The 16,517-nt window shown below is 45.7% G+C and overlaps 3 protein-coding genes across 9 annotated transcripts in view; 1 reads left to right on the top strand and 2 right to left on the bottom strand.

The window, feature by feature from the left end:
• rhobtb3 (Rho related BTB domain containing 3) overlaps positions 1-10,273 on the bottom strand; it is a 23,088-nt gene extending 12,815 nt beyond the window's left edge. For 2 of the 4 annotated variants that reach the window (XR_003979124.1, XR_003979123.1), the window contains exons 1-7: positions 9,695-10,273; positions 8,926-9,160; positions 7,697-7,889; positions 4,826-4,983; positions 4,051-4,159; positions 2,376-2,571; positions 2,031-2,227 (exon numbers count right to left, since the gene is read on the bottom strand). Coding sequence is in view for 2 of the 4 variants with exons in the window: in XM_030374051.1 (XP_030229911.1) it covers positions 2,031-2,227; positions 2,376-2,571; positions 4,051-4,159; positions 4,826-4,983; positions 7,697-7,889; positions 8,926-9,160; positions 9,695-9,696 (1,090 nt within the window). In the remaining 2 variants the exon portion in view is untranslated. The remainder of the gene's footprint in view (positions 1-2,030; positions 2,228-2,375; positions 2,572-4,050; positions 4,160-4,825; positions 4,984-7,696; positions 7,890-8,925; positions 9,161-9,694) is intronic. The other 2 variants (XM_030374051.1, XM_030374052.1) reach the window with 2 other exon arrangements.
• A 1,434-nt stretch (positions 10,274-11,707) lies between these two features.
• On the bottom strand, positions 11,708-14,397 carry rfesd (Rieske (Fe-S) domain containing). Of its 4 annotated transcripts, XM_030374065.1 has the most exons (5): positions 14,248-14,397; positions 13,298-13,468; positions 12,652-12,686; positions 12,453-12,497; positions 11,708-12,371 (listed from the first exon to the last, which is right to left on the bottom strand). In XM_030374065.1, the coding sequence occupies exons 2-5, from the start codon at positions 13,452-13,454 to the stop codon at positions 12,057-12,059; spliced, it is 552 nt and encodes a 183-aa protein (XP_030229925.1). In that variant the 5' UTR covers positions 13,455-13,468; positions 14,248-14,397; the 3' UTR covers positions 11,708-12,056. The 4 variants fall into 4 exon arrangements, with proteins under 4 accessions (XP_030229925.1, XP_030229927.1, XP_030229926.1 ...); XM_030374067.1 differs by lacking the exon at positions 12,453-12,497 and having other exon boundaries at positions 14,248-14,396; XM_030374066.1 differs by lacking the exon at positions 14,248-14,397 and having other exon boundaries at positions 13,298-13,489.
• A 305-nt stretch (positions 14,398-14,702) lies between these two features.
• nudt2 (nudix (nucleoside diphosphate linked moiety X)-type motif 2) lies at positions 14,703-16,345 on the top strand. The gene is made up of 3 exons (XM_030374069.1): positions 14,703-14,839; positions 15,256-15,386; positions 15,494-16,345. Exons 2-3 carry the CDS (start codon positions 15,257-15,259, stop codon positions 15,796-15,798), a joined length of 435 nt encoding a protein of 144 aa, XP_030229929.1. The 5' UTR covers positions 14,703-14,839; position 15,256; the 3' UTR covers positions 15,799-16,345.
• Positions 16,346-16,517: the final 172 nt, after the last annotated feature.

Genomic DNA, 16,517 nt, shown 5'->3' with positions numbered 1-16,517 from the left:
GAATGCTATTGTGAGTTGCGGCACATTCATATTCATGTTGTGCCTCTTATGCAGAATAAACCAGAGGACATGTCACCAAAGGAAGTAGACTGCGTTCCACGGGAAACATTAGTTGTGATATTTAAATCACACCGAGCTTCTTCTGACGCATGAGATCTAAGCGTCTCTCTTCTATCCCGCTGGATGTGTCATTGCAGATGTAGCTCAGAACAACCGTTTCTACGGTGATGAATTGAGGCTATTCAGAGACTAAAGCACTTTGTCAGAGATAAAATATAAAATGATTCTGTTTCATGGGCCGTGTCCGTGCATAAAAAAATCGCAAAGGCCAAGCATAAAGTCAATTTTAACACCATTAACAAAATGGTAATTTATTACTTTTACAAATGTTTACTTCAAAACTAGCTCATGATGGATAATCCATTTCCGCTCCCACAAGCTAGTTTCTTAAAAGGATTAAATCTGAACCAATCCACATGCCGCCCTGGGGTAGGAACTCAATCCAGGAATACTGCAAAAGCAGCGATACTGTAGACGCATTAAAGATGACAGTGTGACAAAACGATTAATATTTGCAATCCCTTGTTGAACCAAGCACCTGACAACCGGGCGTTAAACAGTCAAGAGGTTATGTGGCATCGTACAGACACAACACTATTGCAGGCGCCCGGTATTTAAAAAGCCAGGACATGCACAGACTTCCTGAACAGTAAAAAAAAAAAAAGAGCAGCTGGCATTTCCACACTCTGAAACTAAGACTTCAATGCTGTACATGCTAGCCTTGGGGACAAACAACAAGCAAACCTTTCACACCTTACACACACTGGGGTTTATGACCTGCCTCATGCAACTTTTATTTCCCCCTGGGCGGGAATCCAACCTGGGACTGTTGCCACACATCACCTCGAAATTCCTCTCCTCCTTCCCTGTCTCTCACATTGCCTACCTTACACCATATATCACTTATATCGCGCAATAACTCAAGCTACATAAAAAACGAATTCATCACCTAAAGAAAAAGAAAAATTGCTGCCTCAAAAGCTACTATGCACAAACCGAAGACTCTCACATTAGTAGACTCTTACATTAGTAATAGCAACAGCAAGAACCATCACAATTAGGGGGAAATTGCTGCCTCCCCTTATGCCTTTAGGATTGTAGCTTGCAAGCCTTGTAATTTTAATGACATACAATTTGGGAAAGATACACGCTTCTAGGTGATCAGTTAGGCGGTGACTCCAGCAAACTACGTCAAAACCGTGCAGACGTGTTGAGTGCTATCATGTGTACTAGAGTCATCTCACTCAAGCAGTCCTACTATCTGATAGCGGAACTTCTGGAGGAGGCAGCACAGAGCCTGGGTCGGGAATCAGGAACTGGAAGGGGCGGAGTTAGGCCTTGTTTTCTGTTTCGTTGGAGATATTCTACCGGAGAGAAACTCCTTCATGTGAGTGGCTGAAGGGGAGTGTAATGCTCTATCGGCCAATCCACACAGTGTTGACTTGAACCCCTTTACAGACACACATACTGTTTATTAGTGCTGGCCGAGTTTGGTTTGGCAGCCTCCAGCAACATGGTTAGTCGAAACAAATACAAAGCGAAAGAAAGGAAAATGCCCTGTTCCCCCATATTTCATCTGGACTTTAGATTATGAATTACTCTGATTTCTGAGACAAACTGTAGAGTAATACAGAGACTGATGGCAGGGCCAATTTACTTAGGAGGCAGGTAGTGGAGAGAGCGTGCAGGTTAATGGGGCCGGCTGGTTCTGGCTGTTTAGACGTGTAAGTGGCCCACATCGCCCATATGCTACGATTGTACTCACACAGTATAAATGCCTGATTTACTGTCGCCTCTTTATGCTCTCTGTGCTGCTGTCATATGCAATGTTGAGTAAAGGCTTGAGTCATAGGCCTCCACTTCTGTTGACTATTGATTTCTTGGCAATATGTATTCTTGTTTCAGCGAAGCCTCAGTTGAACCTCTAGCCTTCAGTGGGTTTCTAAGTGGGCTGTGTGTGTGTGCCTCACCTCTGTAAAGGAACATGAGGGTCTCCCACAGGCACAGGCACAGCAGAGGGTCCTTTACCACCAGGCGAGAGAGGCGTCCCACCGTGTGCCCGTCTGGCCGCGGCATATCGTCAATAATCCCGCCGTCCCACGTTGAAAGCAGAGAGTGGGGGCCACCGTCTCGCTCTCGACAAATACACCTCGACTGGGGTCGTTCCCTAGAAGTGCCAGACACCAAAGTCACCCTAAGTGGTCTTTATACAATTCAATAAAACTTTTTCGCTTCATCACCCTTCAGACAGGGGGGGGGGGTCGGCTATAGCGCTATGATTCACGACTGAAGGCTTTTCAAACAGCGGCCCCGACCTGGACTTGGGTCCCAGAAGCAGCTGTCTGAAGTAGGGGCTCACGGCGCACAGTACCGCCGCATGCGCCCAGCCCAGCTCCTTCCCAGAATCCCCGGCGAAGAAGGCCACGTCAGCGAACTGCACGCCGCGCTCCAGCAGCCACTGCATGTCCTGGGAGAAGCTGGACTCCTCCACCCGGATCGGAGGGAGGCGGGCTGCACCGCAGGAGGGAGGTGCGGGGGGGGGGACGTCGGAACGAAGGCGTCGGGGTACAAAAAGGGAAGGAGCAGAGAGAGGGAGTGGGCGGGCGAGAGGGGAGGTTAAGAGAGATGGAGCATCGTTCTGGAACAATCAATGGCACAACACATCATCCCCTCCACTGGTGACCGTTAAGAGGGAGGAGAGGACGGATGGATGCGGAGACATAAACGGCGTGAGAATAATGAGTTGTGGAACAAGGAATACTGTGATGTCTAGCCAACAAGGAGGAACCGAACGGGGGCTGTGGATGTGAGAGGAGAAGGGGACGACAACCCTTGGAAAACCAGAGGTGGAGGGATGAGCCGGATAAAGATATATAGAGGTGTGAGACAAAGACAAGGAGTTAAGTACATAATGATGCATGAAGCGAGGTGCTTCGGCGGGCCCGGAGTGAGGAGGTCTTACAGGTAATGGCCATGTAAATAATAGCCCCGCAGCAGACCTCATCTCCTTTTTAACGGTCCCTAAAGCGTGTCGCTGAACCATTGCCATATATATTCAGGGCTGGCTCCGGAGCACCGGATCTCATACAAACCTACAATGGAGTGAAACCTACAAATGGAGACGAGGAAGCCGTTGCTGCCAGGGCACTGCCCTCTGTGATGTTCAGGGTCACGGCGCCGGGCTGAGATAGACTCAGTGGACGGATCGATATTACAGCACCTCGAGAACGCAAACAGATTAACCTATTTTGTGATTTAGGAACAGGGAACCCATGGGGGCTCTCCTTCGACGGCGCGGGCAGAGGGTACGGCGGCTGGGGAGCGGATTAGAGACCAGCGCGAGGGGAAGGTCAAACCGTAATTCAAATAACCATTTGTTTGAGGAACAACAATTTGAACGAGAGAGACGTGCGCTAGACGCCTCCGCCTCTCCTCGCTCCCCTCCCCCTCCTTCCCTCTGCCAGAAATGGCAGGGATATGCCCTTGAGCAAATCACTGAGAGCGAAGCGGGCAGTTACTCTTGGCGATTTTAGACTGGCTGGGAAAATGTCAAAATGGTGGGTGGCGTCATGGGGTGAATGGGTCTAACAGTGTGCATGTAGAGAGGAAACGAGCAGGCGAGAAATAGCCAGTCTCAGCAAAAGCACTCCCCTGCCTCATAAAGGTTTATCCTTTTATAGTTTCATCGTTTTATAGTTATCATTTTATCATCAGAGATGACATCAGAGAAAGATTTATAATTTAGACCTAGGAGGTATACCGGTATATTTTGCAGTTGCTTTGCCGTTCCAAATGAAATGATCAAGTTCAGCAAAGTTCATATATTTCACACGTTTCATCACTCATTTCATAGCTCTTCAAACTCAACAAATAATAATACCCTCAGAAATACGTCCTGTGGGAGACTATTATGTCTTAATGCGCAAGCATAGAAACATTGTGTGTAGAGCTGTATCTCAGAGTAGAGGGAGCACCATATTGACCTCTGACCTGGTTGTTCCAAGTGAGGAGGCTGTGGTTCATTCACTTTATTGACACGCCTCTTATCTGGTCTCTCTTTGGCTTTCTGCTTCAGACACTGGATCATGAAGAACTCCAGCTGGGGACGAATCAAACATAGGAGAATACAGACTTGGTTAGTTTGAGGAGCAACCAACACGCTTTGCCGTTAGTGTTCAAAGTTATTTACTATTGTTATGTAAATATCGATGCCTCTTTGTTTATTTAATGCTGACGACCATTGAGCACGAGTCACCAGTGCAAAGTTTCTGCGGGAATAAACAATAATTACGTGTCCTGTGTATTACGCCAGGCTCAGGAACTGTAGCATTTAAAGAAGAGCAATTCCTACCTATTGAAATGATTCACATGTTCACAATCTGATAGCTTACATTTTAATCAGATCTACCTTCATCTGGTTACCCAGGTCTGGAGCTTCAGCCTCGTTATCAATAATTTGCACCTTAATCACTTAAAGGTAACATATTATACCACCAGATGTGAGTGTGATTAGCCATTACAAGCTGTTTTGAAAATCTGCCTCTTCTGACATCACAAGTGGGCGTGTCCGCCTAGATGTGTGCTACCAGCCTAACCAGTGGACTTTAGTAAACGTTGCTCATCTATCTTATTTATCACAACCACACCTGGTAGTATAATATGTCCCCTTTGATATTTTCACTAGGTCATAATGCTGACATAAAATGGGAGATCGTCCAGTGTGTTTGGGCATCACAAGGAGGCCCAGAATAAGAGCAGCACCCACCACACTGCCAAAGTAGCGTCCCACAAAGACGTGGTTGAGTGAGGGCAACTCCAGGTAGGTGGCCCCCAGGTCCCGGGACAACTGGAGGCCCTCGCTGTGGGGCACACAGCTGCTCCAGTCGGAGGCACACAGGGGACAAGTACAGGGGGGGCCCTCGTCTGGGGGCCACAGGAAGGAAGAGGAGGAGGAGGAGGAGAGGGAGGAGGACAAGAAGGAGGAAGAGGAGGAGAAGAGGGTTACACATGTATAAGGGGTACTTTTCATATGTTCTCTCAGTTTTACCTTTTATTTAACCAGGTTGTTCTCATTGAGATTCAACAACTCTTTTAGAAGATAAACCCCGGCCAAGACAGCCGCAGCAGACAATAAAATGCACTAAACAACATACAACAGGGAATCATTGAGTCGGGCAGAGAAGAAGGAGCCAAACGTACGAGGCCAGACCGTTGCATTGATCTGCATCCGTTTCAGTCCCAGCTTCGACCATTGACTTATTATTCTGTCAGTGGGACAGCTGCCTCAGCCTCATCTTGTGTTCTAGCTCGTTCAAAGACGAGGGGGGCCGGAATACTATTCTGTTTCAAAGCATTTCATCAAGTTGCATCAAGGAACCACTTTTTTAAGTAAGGCTGGCCCTGGTTTAAGCAGGCAAGAGTCTTGCGTTGGTAATGCTTAAACCCCATGAACTAGACCAGGACAAAGATCGTCATGAGGGGTAGAGAGCTCCTGTCATTGTTGCTGAGGATGATGCTGATAACCTGAGATCAAATCTCCTATTGTGTGCAACAAGGTCCTTATCGTGTACACCAAAACCAAAACAATGAAAAAAGCCTTCAGCGATGAAGGCGGTTAAACATTCCCAAATGGGACCTGACTGAAGTTGAAACAATACCCATTCGCTATCTCCGGTATGGGTCATTAATTCCGATAACCTGTTTGACATGGGTTAGGGTAAGACAATGACGATAATGGCAAGGCGAAGATTCACCCTCAGATTCAGCAAAAAGCTTGATTAATCTGGCTCTGCACATTAGCACTGTATGTGCCATAGCGTGCGTTCATTGAGAGGTTTCGTATGCACGGTACATCCCGGGCTGACAACGCAAGGGGAAAATTAGAGCGATTAAGCTCGAGGAGAATTCCGCTATGGAGAGATTGTACAAAGGAAGAGGCAGCCTGAGGATGGCAGGAGCCGAGTGAGGGAGCTAGAGAGAGAGAGAGAGAGAGAGAGAGAGAGAGAGAGAGAGAGAGAGAGAGAGAGAGAGAGAGAGAGAGAGAGAGAGAGAGAGAGAATAGAGAAAGAAAGAGCCACACATACAGCTCAGTGATCAGGCTTTGGAAGATTTTTTGCGTCTTAAAAATCGGCCAGCATTGGTAGACTGAATGTGTGTGTGTACATTTATGTGTGTGTGTGTGTGTGTGTGTGTTTGTGTCTGTTTGGGGGAGGTGTATGTATGAGTGTTTGTGTGTGCGTTTATGTGTGTGTAAAAAGAAGAGGCGGGGAGGGAGAAACCTGGAATAAATTGTCCAAGACTGATAGACTGTGACTGGGCATCGCTCTGACATCATGACTCTGTGCATTGCGCGACATGTGAGGGTATGCGCGTGCGTGTGAGCTTTAATGGCCACATTAGCGCTACGTTATAGAGCATCCTCTGCTCCACTGGCGCCCCTGGGTGCTCTAAATCCGTCAGCAGGAAATGGTCGACGATCATCCGTCGGTCTCAACGCTCATCACAGGGGGAATCACTTGGAAAAGCTCATAGCCGGCAGAAACACAATAGAGACGGCCTGCGTCCCTCACCTCACCTCGCCAATGTCCGTTCCCTCCGCCCTCTCTCTCTCACACCAAAACATTTCTCCCCGTGCAGCAGGGTGATCAGCTCAGCCTGCCCTTGCAGATCTCTATCTCTTGCAGGAAAGATTAAAATACATTGCCACTGGGTTTGCTTGCTCACGGGGTTCATAAAGGGGTCTGTGTTGTTTGGTGCCCGCGGCAGCCGGATAGACGTTTGTCAGGTTAAGTAGAGCTGACGTTGAACAGCATGGCCACAGGAGGCGGGCCCGTTACTCATAAACCTGCACTTTGGTGTTTATTGAACTCTCGGTCTGTCTGTGATTGTGTGCCTATGTGTTTGTGAATGGCTGTGTGTGCGGGGCTTGTAATATCCTCATAAATAGATGAAGGTGATGCCTTGCACCGGCTTGTTATCCCCACAAATATGCATTAGAACCGGCAGGATGACCAGCGATCAAATTGTCAGTAGATCATTATCATTATGTTGAGGACAAGCTAAAGGACAAACGCCTCGTACAGCATTGAGGCGTGACTATAATAAAATCCCTGCCAGGTTGAGACAGCAGATTGTAGCAACCCCGAAATCCAATCCTGATTGTACCAATGACACTGGTGACAAAGGGACTGCTTGTTCAAAGATTAGAACGAAAACAAAGGCAGGCAGCTCATTAACAACGCAGGTAGATCGAATCTGGTCCCAGACATCCATCCCTTAATGCCAAGCAAGCGCTTGTGGGACTCATACACTCATACATTGTTGGCTTTTTCTGAACCTTGTAATTATACAAGGGCATCTGCTGATATACAGTTAACATGACTAGAACAATGTAATCCATAAAGGAAGAGAGAGAGAGAGAGAGAGAGAGAGAGAGAGAGAGAGAGAGAGAGAGAGAGAGAGAGAGAGAGAGAGAGAGAGAGAGAGAGAGAGAGAGAGAGAGAGCAAAAGAGAGAAAGGGAGAAAGGGAGAGTGAAAGAGAGAGAGATAGAGAGGGATGCTGCCTAGGGCTAACGTGTGGTCGTTCTTCCCTCAGCTCCCTGGAGCCCTGAAATCGATGCAATATCGTTGCGCTCACCGTGCAGACGTGCTCCCACGGCGACCAGGATGACCGGCACACCCCAGTGCCTCAGGAGGGGGCGGAGTCTGGGCGCGTAGCCATTCCTCACCTGCTGGAAGGCCAGCTTGTCGTTTACAGAGTACTTAATGACCAGAATGTCCGCCTGCTCAAGCACACTCCGCACGCTCGCCCAATCACTATCCAGCAGATCCTGGTGGAGGTGATGTAGTAGGTGGTGGGGGGGGGGGGGGGGGGGGGGGGGGCGTAGCATGGAAAGATTAGATGGAGTTTAAGAGCAGTTTAGCGTAACAGAAAAAAACACAGCATTAATCTACGCCATACGACTATGAACTCAATTCTCCCCCCTTATGTATCTGCCTATATGTCTCCCTATTTCCCCTCGTTCCGGGATATAGTTGCATTACATAATATCAGAATTAATTTTCCTGCTGAAAGCAAGATTACGGGCAAACCGTTGCAAGCTTTGAACAGAATCGTGTTTTGGAACAGTTTAGCAATTATATATTTGCCATGATAAAAACGAATGGACGGAGGCACTTCAGTCACCATCATGTCAACAATGGAACGAAGGGGGGGGTCACAAAGGATTGGTTTAAAAGGATCAACAGTTTTTCGTTTATTTCACACATACGATTTATCATTAACCACTGTTTGTGAGTTGAGGTCATGTGCGTGCCCTGATTCCTGCTGGAATGACGATCATTCACTAAAGAAAGAGAGCGTTGTCGTGCAGATGAGAGTCTGCATCCCAGCAACGGCAGCAGCCTTGAGTTTTTGAACATCCTTTGAGCCACGGTTGCAGACTCAGAAGTGGAAAACAAAAAACAAAAACCAGCAGCTCCCTGACTCACGCTCCCAGCACAGACTAAAATACCCTGCCTGCTTTCATTGCATGCTCCGCCGTCTTGGCCTGTCCTGACCTTCCTCCATCACACCGAATCAAATAAGAAAATAAAACCTGCCGCGTGATCTCAGATTAATGGCTGGAATCCAGATACGATTGCCCGGAGAAAGAGAGAGAGACAGAGATAATAGAGGAGCCCAGGAGTGAATGATTTCATAAAGGACAAATGATTGGCCTGTCAGGGAAAAGGATTGGATTGAAAAGTCGTGTCTATCTAGTCTGTCTGATTGTCTGATCGTCTGATCCATCCATCTATCCCTTTATCCATCCATCCATCCACCTGAGCAACACGTCCGTCCGGACCCAGGCAGCCGCCTCTTACCCAGCTGGGGCAGTCCCGCACCACCACGCTCACATCCCCAAAGACCTGCGAGGTGTACTCCATGAAGGCCGGGTGGTGCAGGCTGTTCTCCAGGTCGTGGGGTCCCACCACTGCGCCCTGGCCCAGGTAGCTCCACAGCAGCCCCCCTTGCAGCTGGCCCTGACCCATGGGTCCCTCCTCCCCGGGGCCCACAACCCCAGGGCATTCGCTGCCGAGGGCCACGATATGAATGGACCTGAAACAGCACACCAGCGGCCAGACATAACCATGGGGGGGGGGGATGAATGAATGTACAACACAGGCAAAACAATGATCCATCCGAAGCACTGAAGCCGGTCGAGAGGTTTGGCGTGCGTGTGGATGGCGCTGGGATGCACACAACTGATTTATAAATCGGATGCCAAGCCGCTCTCTGTCCTCCCTTAATGTTAATGTGTATCACGCGGACAGCGCATCAAATCATTGAGAAATAACTAGCAGTGATGTGAAGAATGAAAGAACTGTAACATAGGATAGGCTTAACCGTATGTGTTTTTTGCCATTTTGGTTACACTTCACCGCATTTGATTATAATTGATAATTAGAACACAAATTATAATAAGTAATATGATAATGAATAAAACATACATTTTGCAATTATAATAATTAGTATTATTGCATGATTATTGCATTGTTATTGTATTATTATATTAATATATTCTGGGGAAAACCGCGTGTATGAAGATACATCTGAATGAGATTATCCATCCATTATCTTAAAGCAACTTACATTGTGGGGTTTTCTCTCGGCTCTACGCCGCGGAGCACGTTCTCCACGGTGCGTTTTCACATGAGTCTGCAGTCAAAGGCTTTTCCGCAATGAGTCGCGGTTCCGCTTGCTTTCTTAATCCCTCTCATCTGTGGCATGTGCTCGTTGAATCACGGCCGGAGAGTTTCGCAGCTCACTCGCATGTGTGCCTCTCTTTCGAATCATTAAAGCGAACCTTTTGGAGAAGAAAGCCCCCCAAAAAATATGTCCTGACCGCAGATGCGCACCGGACCGCCGCCTGGCGAGTCTGCTGTCCACCGCGCTTCGTTTCAGCCGGTTAATAACATCAGGCGGTCACTATGCTACACAGAAACAAGTTGTCATTCGCTTTAAGAAAACAGAAAACGACGCTGAACCAAATATCCTTGCACCTCGATGTCCCAGTCCATGCCAAGGGTTATTCCGTAGAAGAATGAAGCCCCCCCCCCTCCCCCTGTAAGTATTTCTGGCAAAGTGTAATAAGTAATAAATAATCAGGCTCGGAGAGCGAGGCAGCGAGGGAGAAATGGGACTGAGAGACAGACAGAGCAGAGAGCAGAGCACCCTAAGAGAGGGCTCGCGCCTGACTCAGCACATACACACACAAGCACACACACACACACACACACACGCACACACGCACGCACACACGCACGCACACACGCACGCACACACGCACGCACGCACGCACGCACGCACGCAAACACCAGTGCCATCGGGAAAAAACTACGTTATTGTAAGCTACCCCTTTGGAGCGACTCGACATCGAATAAATCCAGCTATTTTACTGCTCCATACAAATGTAGCCAATTGCTGTAAACTCCTTGTCATTGTTTGTTGGCTCCGAATTAAAGGGACTGGACTGACTGCTTGTTGTAAAATAAGACTGCCTGACAATGGCAAAGGAGACTTCAGATGCCATGCCTTCACACAATAATTCAGGCCAGTTCAGACAATTCAGTTCGCTACTGCAAAGTAATTACAGAGAAGTGCAGAACCAGTTTGAATATGTGGATAATTTAGTATCTGGGGTCAAACAATAGTTGTGCTTGATGTCCCATGAGGTAATTTATAGGCCTGTATTCAATTATGTCTTGAAAGGTCAGTGTACCTACTTGGCTTGCAGACCAGCTATGATTTGAAGGCATGTGGAGTTGTGCTTTAAATGTCTGTTCAGAGTCCCGCCCGGCCCTTTACGGCCATGAATTATGAACGACGCACACAGTCATCCGGGGCCAAACGGCCCGTCAACAGCTGTTTGTGCGGCGCTACCTTACATGCTGAGGCCATAATGGGAATACATGAACACAGGAGCAAGCAGCGTCCTGCATTACTCCACCTGCTGTTGTGTCTACTCGCTGACCCCCTCCGTCTGACCTCATGCAAAACGTCCATCTGGTGGCTGATCTAACCCACCCCTTCGCAGGTTGGTTTTGTCCTGCGAGTCAACTTTGTTTTTCTTGTCGCGTTGTGCCGGCGAAATGCACACTTCTTGGACCCCTGCATAACTGCTTGCAGTTCTAGTTCTCAATGTTCCTCGTTCAGCCGTAGCCCTAGGTCTGGTGCGTGTGTGTGCATAGTGTTTTACATGTCAAATGGTTTGTTTGTGTTCAGAGAATACCAGAGAAAAGCGCAGTACCTGCCTCGTGAACAGGGCCTCTGCAGGCCTGTTGCAGCCCATGGGCGCCGGAGAGCCGGAACACAATCTCTGCTTTCTTTTTGCCAGCTCATCGATAAGTCCAATTATATTACAAGATGGCCCAATTTCCTTTACTTTCATCAAATGACAAGGAGACTTCTAGGGCTGTGTGGATTGTGAGCATCCTAGACATAATTATTTATGGTGAGGGAAATGCATTATGCATGAGGGATATTGGTATTCCTCTGGCTGCGGCAGTGCATCCATATCCCATGCATTTAGCAACACCCCGAGACTCTTAGACTTTTTCAACTGCAGATGTCTTAAGCAGAACAGAACATTTTACTGGGAAAAGATACAGGTCAACATTCACTTCATTTATTAATGAATACACAATGTCCAATATCATCAAATCCCAGATCCACAGCATCACTATCAAGTATGGACGAACCAATATGGAATGTCTTGGCCAATACGATACTCAGAAGCTACTGATGATATTGGTTATTTATCCATCATGATCACTATTGATTACTTTCAAAACAAACATAGCTGCATGGGAGCACATAGACAATTGATTAATCTGTTTTCTTCCCTGCAATATTAATGAGTTAATACCAGCCAGTAATGTCAACCATTGTCATGCCGTCTACAGATACCAATTAGAAACATCGGTATTGCCTAAATATTGCTTCCTCCGTACTATCAGGATTTCTTCTTCTGTAAGGCTTTAGCTGCTTTGGCTGCTTTGGCCTCCTCGACGTTGGCCCTATGCACCTTGCCCCTCTCTCCCTGGTAGAAGTCTGAATCCAGCCGTTGAGGGTCTTCTGACAGTTTGACGTAGACCTCCCCGTTGGCCTCGGTGATCGAGTGGACTCTCTGCTTCGGGCCTTTAGAGAGCCACACGGCAACAGGGGATTTCTCCATGGGGTCGGTGTCCTTGTATAACCCCTCCCCTTCAGCCAACGTTATCTTGTACTTGTGGTTTGGACATATAATGCACAGTTTGCCGCCCAATTCCTGCAAGAAGGTTACAACTTTGAAAACTAACAAATAAACAACATCCTCTTTAAGGAAATTCTCTTTCAAAATGTATTTTACCTGGGGATGTTGCAACTGAATTGTGTGAGGGCTTTGCATTTCTAACTTGGACGTGCAAAGAAATGTTACTTTATTAACAAGTTTAACTCCCCCCTATCGTGGGGATTTAGCTTAAAATGTCCACTGGATAGATTAAAAGCAAAAAAGAGTTAAAAATGTTATAAAGTACACAAGTACACAAATCTATGGGAACTCTTACCTCAATGTCACCAGTCTGCAGAGCTCCTGCCTCATCTGTTTGAAATGGGACACAATAATCACTGAATTGCAAAGTAAGCAAACCTTTCTTGAGGATCTTAACATTTTGCTGACTGAATGCACCTTACGACTGTTAGACACATCCGGCCATAGATAACACGGTTTTTGAGGTTATCAGTGATAAACAACAAGATCATATATTAAGCCATGGTATTTTGGATGCTTGTAAGGCACAAAAAGCAGGGAAAGGTTATGGTCATTTTAGGTTTCGGTAAATCATGATAAGGTTTTGGGTTTTTGGATTATAAGTGACAAATTATAAGAATGAATGATGACAATTAATTGACTAGGACTGCAAGCAGTCACACAAGGTATTCAAAGCCCACACACCGCCTATCCCAGCGGCAGCATTTTTGAAGAGTTACACACACACTTACAAACACATGCACACACAAGCCCCCACACGCACGCAGCCACGCACACACACGCAAGCATACTATTGCACACATTGCAGCCACACTGGCACACACTTACAAATGCTCACACACACAATTAATTAATAACTGTTCTCTTCACTCCCCCCCCCATCTACAACTAAAAGCAGATGAGCCTGATCTTTTTCAAACGTGGTTCCAAAAGTTACTCACGATAACAGTAAGAGTCCATAGCATAGAAAGTTTCCAGGTGGTAGATGACCAACACATCTCTTCCCGCTAGTGTTCTGACGGAGCGTTTGGCCTCAATCAACTCCTCTCTCATCCCCACGAAGTGGGCCTCTCCTCTGGCATCCTTCTTCCCTTCCATGGCACGAGACAATTCTCCAAAAAACAGGCAGCAATCAAACATATATATATATATATATATGATTATAAATGTGTTATATTATTTCAAAGCACTGCTAGAGCACAACTTTTCTTTCTTAAAGGTATCCAAGGTTTGCCTGTTCTCAGGCTCATTGAGAATATTGCATTATTGACAGACCCTGTTCATTTTTATTATTATACGTTGTTGATAAGTTCATAACAAATAATCGTACCCAGCCTAATTTTTTATGAAATATATTTGTATTCGACCAAAAACCTAAGAAGCATACATTTATCCTAGTTCTCGGTCAGTACCCAAGTTCTGCGTACCGCGGAGAAACCATTCGTTACATCATCTTAACATAGTGTGACAGAGATGATGCCAGGAGATACGGCTGTATATCTGTCCGCTTTTCCAACACAAGTATTGGGCTTCTAGTGATCACAAAATCAGAGCAAACTATGGATAAAAATAAAGTGATGTTAAACCCAAAATATCTCAATGCTGTAAACCATATCATATCATAACCATATCTGTAATGTATATAAACACATACATACCAAAGTGGTATGTACCAGAAAGAGTAATGAACTTTGAACAACAGGAACACCATTTGGAGTTGCCTCAAGCTAAACTAGAGAGTAACATACTATGTAAGAACTACTCCAGAAATGTAAGAGTCATGGTACTGAATAATAATGCTCTTCCACTGACACTTTCTTGCCTAGTACTGTAATAACAATTTCCTTTCTGTGTCAATTATTTCCTGTTTTCAAAAGTTTGGTTTCTTTACCTTGGCACTCAGCAAAGCAGTTTCCTCACCAAAGGCCAACAAGAGCTCTGACAGCATTTGGGGAAGGAGGCCAAACACTGAGTTCATCGTTATCTGTAACCCCCAGGCAGGTATACGTTGACTATACTGCGTAAATGTCTTATCACTTTCTGCCAGAGGCTCGCAAACCGTCCAAATTTTTTTTGTTGATTCGTCATAATCCACAATTCAATTCAGTCTATGGATTTAACACATGAATCACGTAAATTAATTTCCATGCGCTTTCAATTGGTAATCAACACACATAAATGGTCATATTTCTTATCCTTATTCAATACCATTCCTATAACGCTATTAATACTATACTTTACTACATCACATATACCATTATTATGGAAGAGAAAAGTGGACCCAATATTTTAGTTTGCTTTGCGAGCCGGAATTATTTCTCTGTTACCCCCTAGTTTCTTCCAACCAATCAGCTTTCGGAAGCATTCTACTTGCTGTAGTTTGGTCTGGCTTTGCGAGACTATTCGGAAGCTGACTGAAGCGTTGGTCAGTAACGCAAAGAACCTAAACCGCAGTAAAAACAGCCGTATCAAAATAAATCATTGTAAGTTATAAGCCTTTGTATAATATAAACATAATTTATACAAATAAAAGGAGATGCTTTATAAAAGTAGCATATGTCTTTGCGTCATTCAGACAAGCACTATCCGGTGTTAACAATACTGGTGTCATCTGAATCCATGTGCCTGGATTCATCTGACTTTTTAGTTTGCTCTTTTTGAGGAGGTAACATTGATCTGGATCAGTCTCTTTGGGAGTATGCTTTTAGTGTGCCTATCGTTTAATTAAACGACACTACGTGACGATACTATACTCGTCAAAAACTCTTCGAAATACATACTTGTCATTAACTTAACTTTTTGATAAATTAATCCAGTATTTACTTATTATATTGTCAGATAAAGTATTGGCACCTACAGGCATACAGACATATTGACTTGAGCTTTTATGTTCTAACAGGATGGCGGCAGTGCGAGCATGTGGCTTCATAGTGTTCCGTCGCTTAGCCAGGTCTACACCTCCTCAAAATAACATTGAGTACCTTCTCTTGCAAACCTCCTACGGAGAACACCACTGGACCCCACCTAAAGGTATAACATATTAGGCGGGCCTATGTGAAATGTTCAAACCATACCACTATCAACCATACAACCAAACAACTATCACTCCAACCGTCTCTTATCTCTGATATGGCCAGGTCACGTAGACCCTGGGGAGGATGACCTCACCACAGCCCTGAGGGAGACCCAGGAGGAGGCAGGCTTGGAGGCCAAGCATCTTCGGGTGGTTGAAGACTTTGCAAAGGAGCTCCGTTATGAGGTGCGGGGGAAGCCCAAGGAAGTGTTGTACTGGCTCGCTGAGCTGAGAGACCCAGAGGCGACCGTGACTCTGTCTGAAGAGCACCAGGACTACCGCTGGGCCCCTCTGGAAGAGGCCTGCTCCCTGGCACAGTATAAAGACCTCCAGGACACCTTGAAGGCAGCACAGAAACACCTTACCTAAAGACACTGCAGAACACTAATAGAGGACCTATGGAGAAGGAGATCATGAAGTAGAATAAATCATGTTTGACTGAATAGGCGAATCGGTCTTATCAGAAGCTGACCAACTGGGAAAACATGAGAATACGATTTATGTGCCAGTCCTATTATAACATTTCTGCTATTGTGGGTTCTATGGTTTCAGTTTTTATTGATTGTTGGAAGTTAATTTCCGCAACTACTATCACTGTCTAACAAGTGTCAGATTGGTCCTTTTTACATTTCGGTTCATTCAAAATAACACAATATAGTTACTGGCTGGACAATACTAGCCTTGTGAGACTATCCTGATTGTCTTTTGTATTTGGCAATATGCAAAACCATCTGCAGAAAGAAATCAAATGTGAACTTGTGTGATCTGGATGGTCTCACGAGGCTAGTACAATGCTCTAGTCATTGGGTTATATGATAATATCAAATGTAATGCTGTTGAGCTACTGACATGTTGCCTCACACTCTTCTTTTGCAATAATCTGTCTACTCGCAAGTAAATAAATTATTTGAATTTATATTTGTTCTACTTTGGTTTTGAGAGCAATGCCGATGCTGCTTGTACATTTCAGTCCCTTTTAATTAGTCACTGCCTAGCTTCTGGGTAAGGACAGGCCATCAAGGAGGAGCAATAACTCAGATAGGATACAAACAGTAAAGACACATGTTAGCAAAATACAGCCCTACTGG

The sequence above is a fragment of the Gadus morhua genome, chromosome 13, assembly GCF_902167405.1.
Source record: "Gadus morhua chromosome 13, gadMor3.0, whole genome shotgun sequence".
Lineage (NCBI taxonomy): Eukaryota > Metazoa > Chordata > Actinopteri > Gadiformes > Gadidae > Gadus > Gadus morhua.
Note: the sequence above shows the minus strand (reverse complement) of the source record. Positions and strands in the feature narration are given on the sequence as shown.

Excerpts from the sequence above, each read along its gene's own strand:
- nudt2 (XM_030374069.1), top strand. The coding sequence starts at position 15,257 with ATGGCGGCAGTGCGAGCATGTGGCTTCATAGTGTTCCGTCGCTTAGCC. Across the intron at positions 15,387-15,493 it reads CCACTGGACCCCACCTAAAG|GTCACGTAGACCCTGGGGAG; the intron begins GTATAACATATT and ends TGATATGGCCAG.
- rfesd (XM_030374065.1), bottom strand. The coding sequence starts at position 13,454 with ATGGAAGGGAAGAAGGATGCCAGAGGAGAGGCCCACTTCGTGGGGATG. Across the intron at positions 12,498-12,651 it reads TGCAGACTGGTGACATTGAG|TTAGAAATGCAAAGCCCTCA; the intron begins GTAAGAGTTCCC and ends TGCACGTCCAAG. Across the intron at positions 12,372-12,452 it reads TTCAGTTGCAACATCCCCAG|GAATTGGGCGGCAAACTGTG; the intron begins GTAAAATACATT and ends ACCTTCTTGCAG.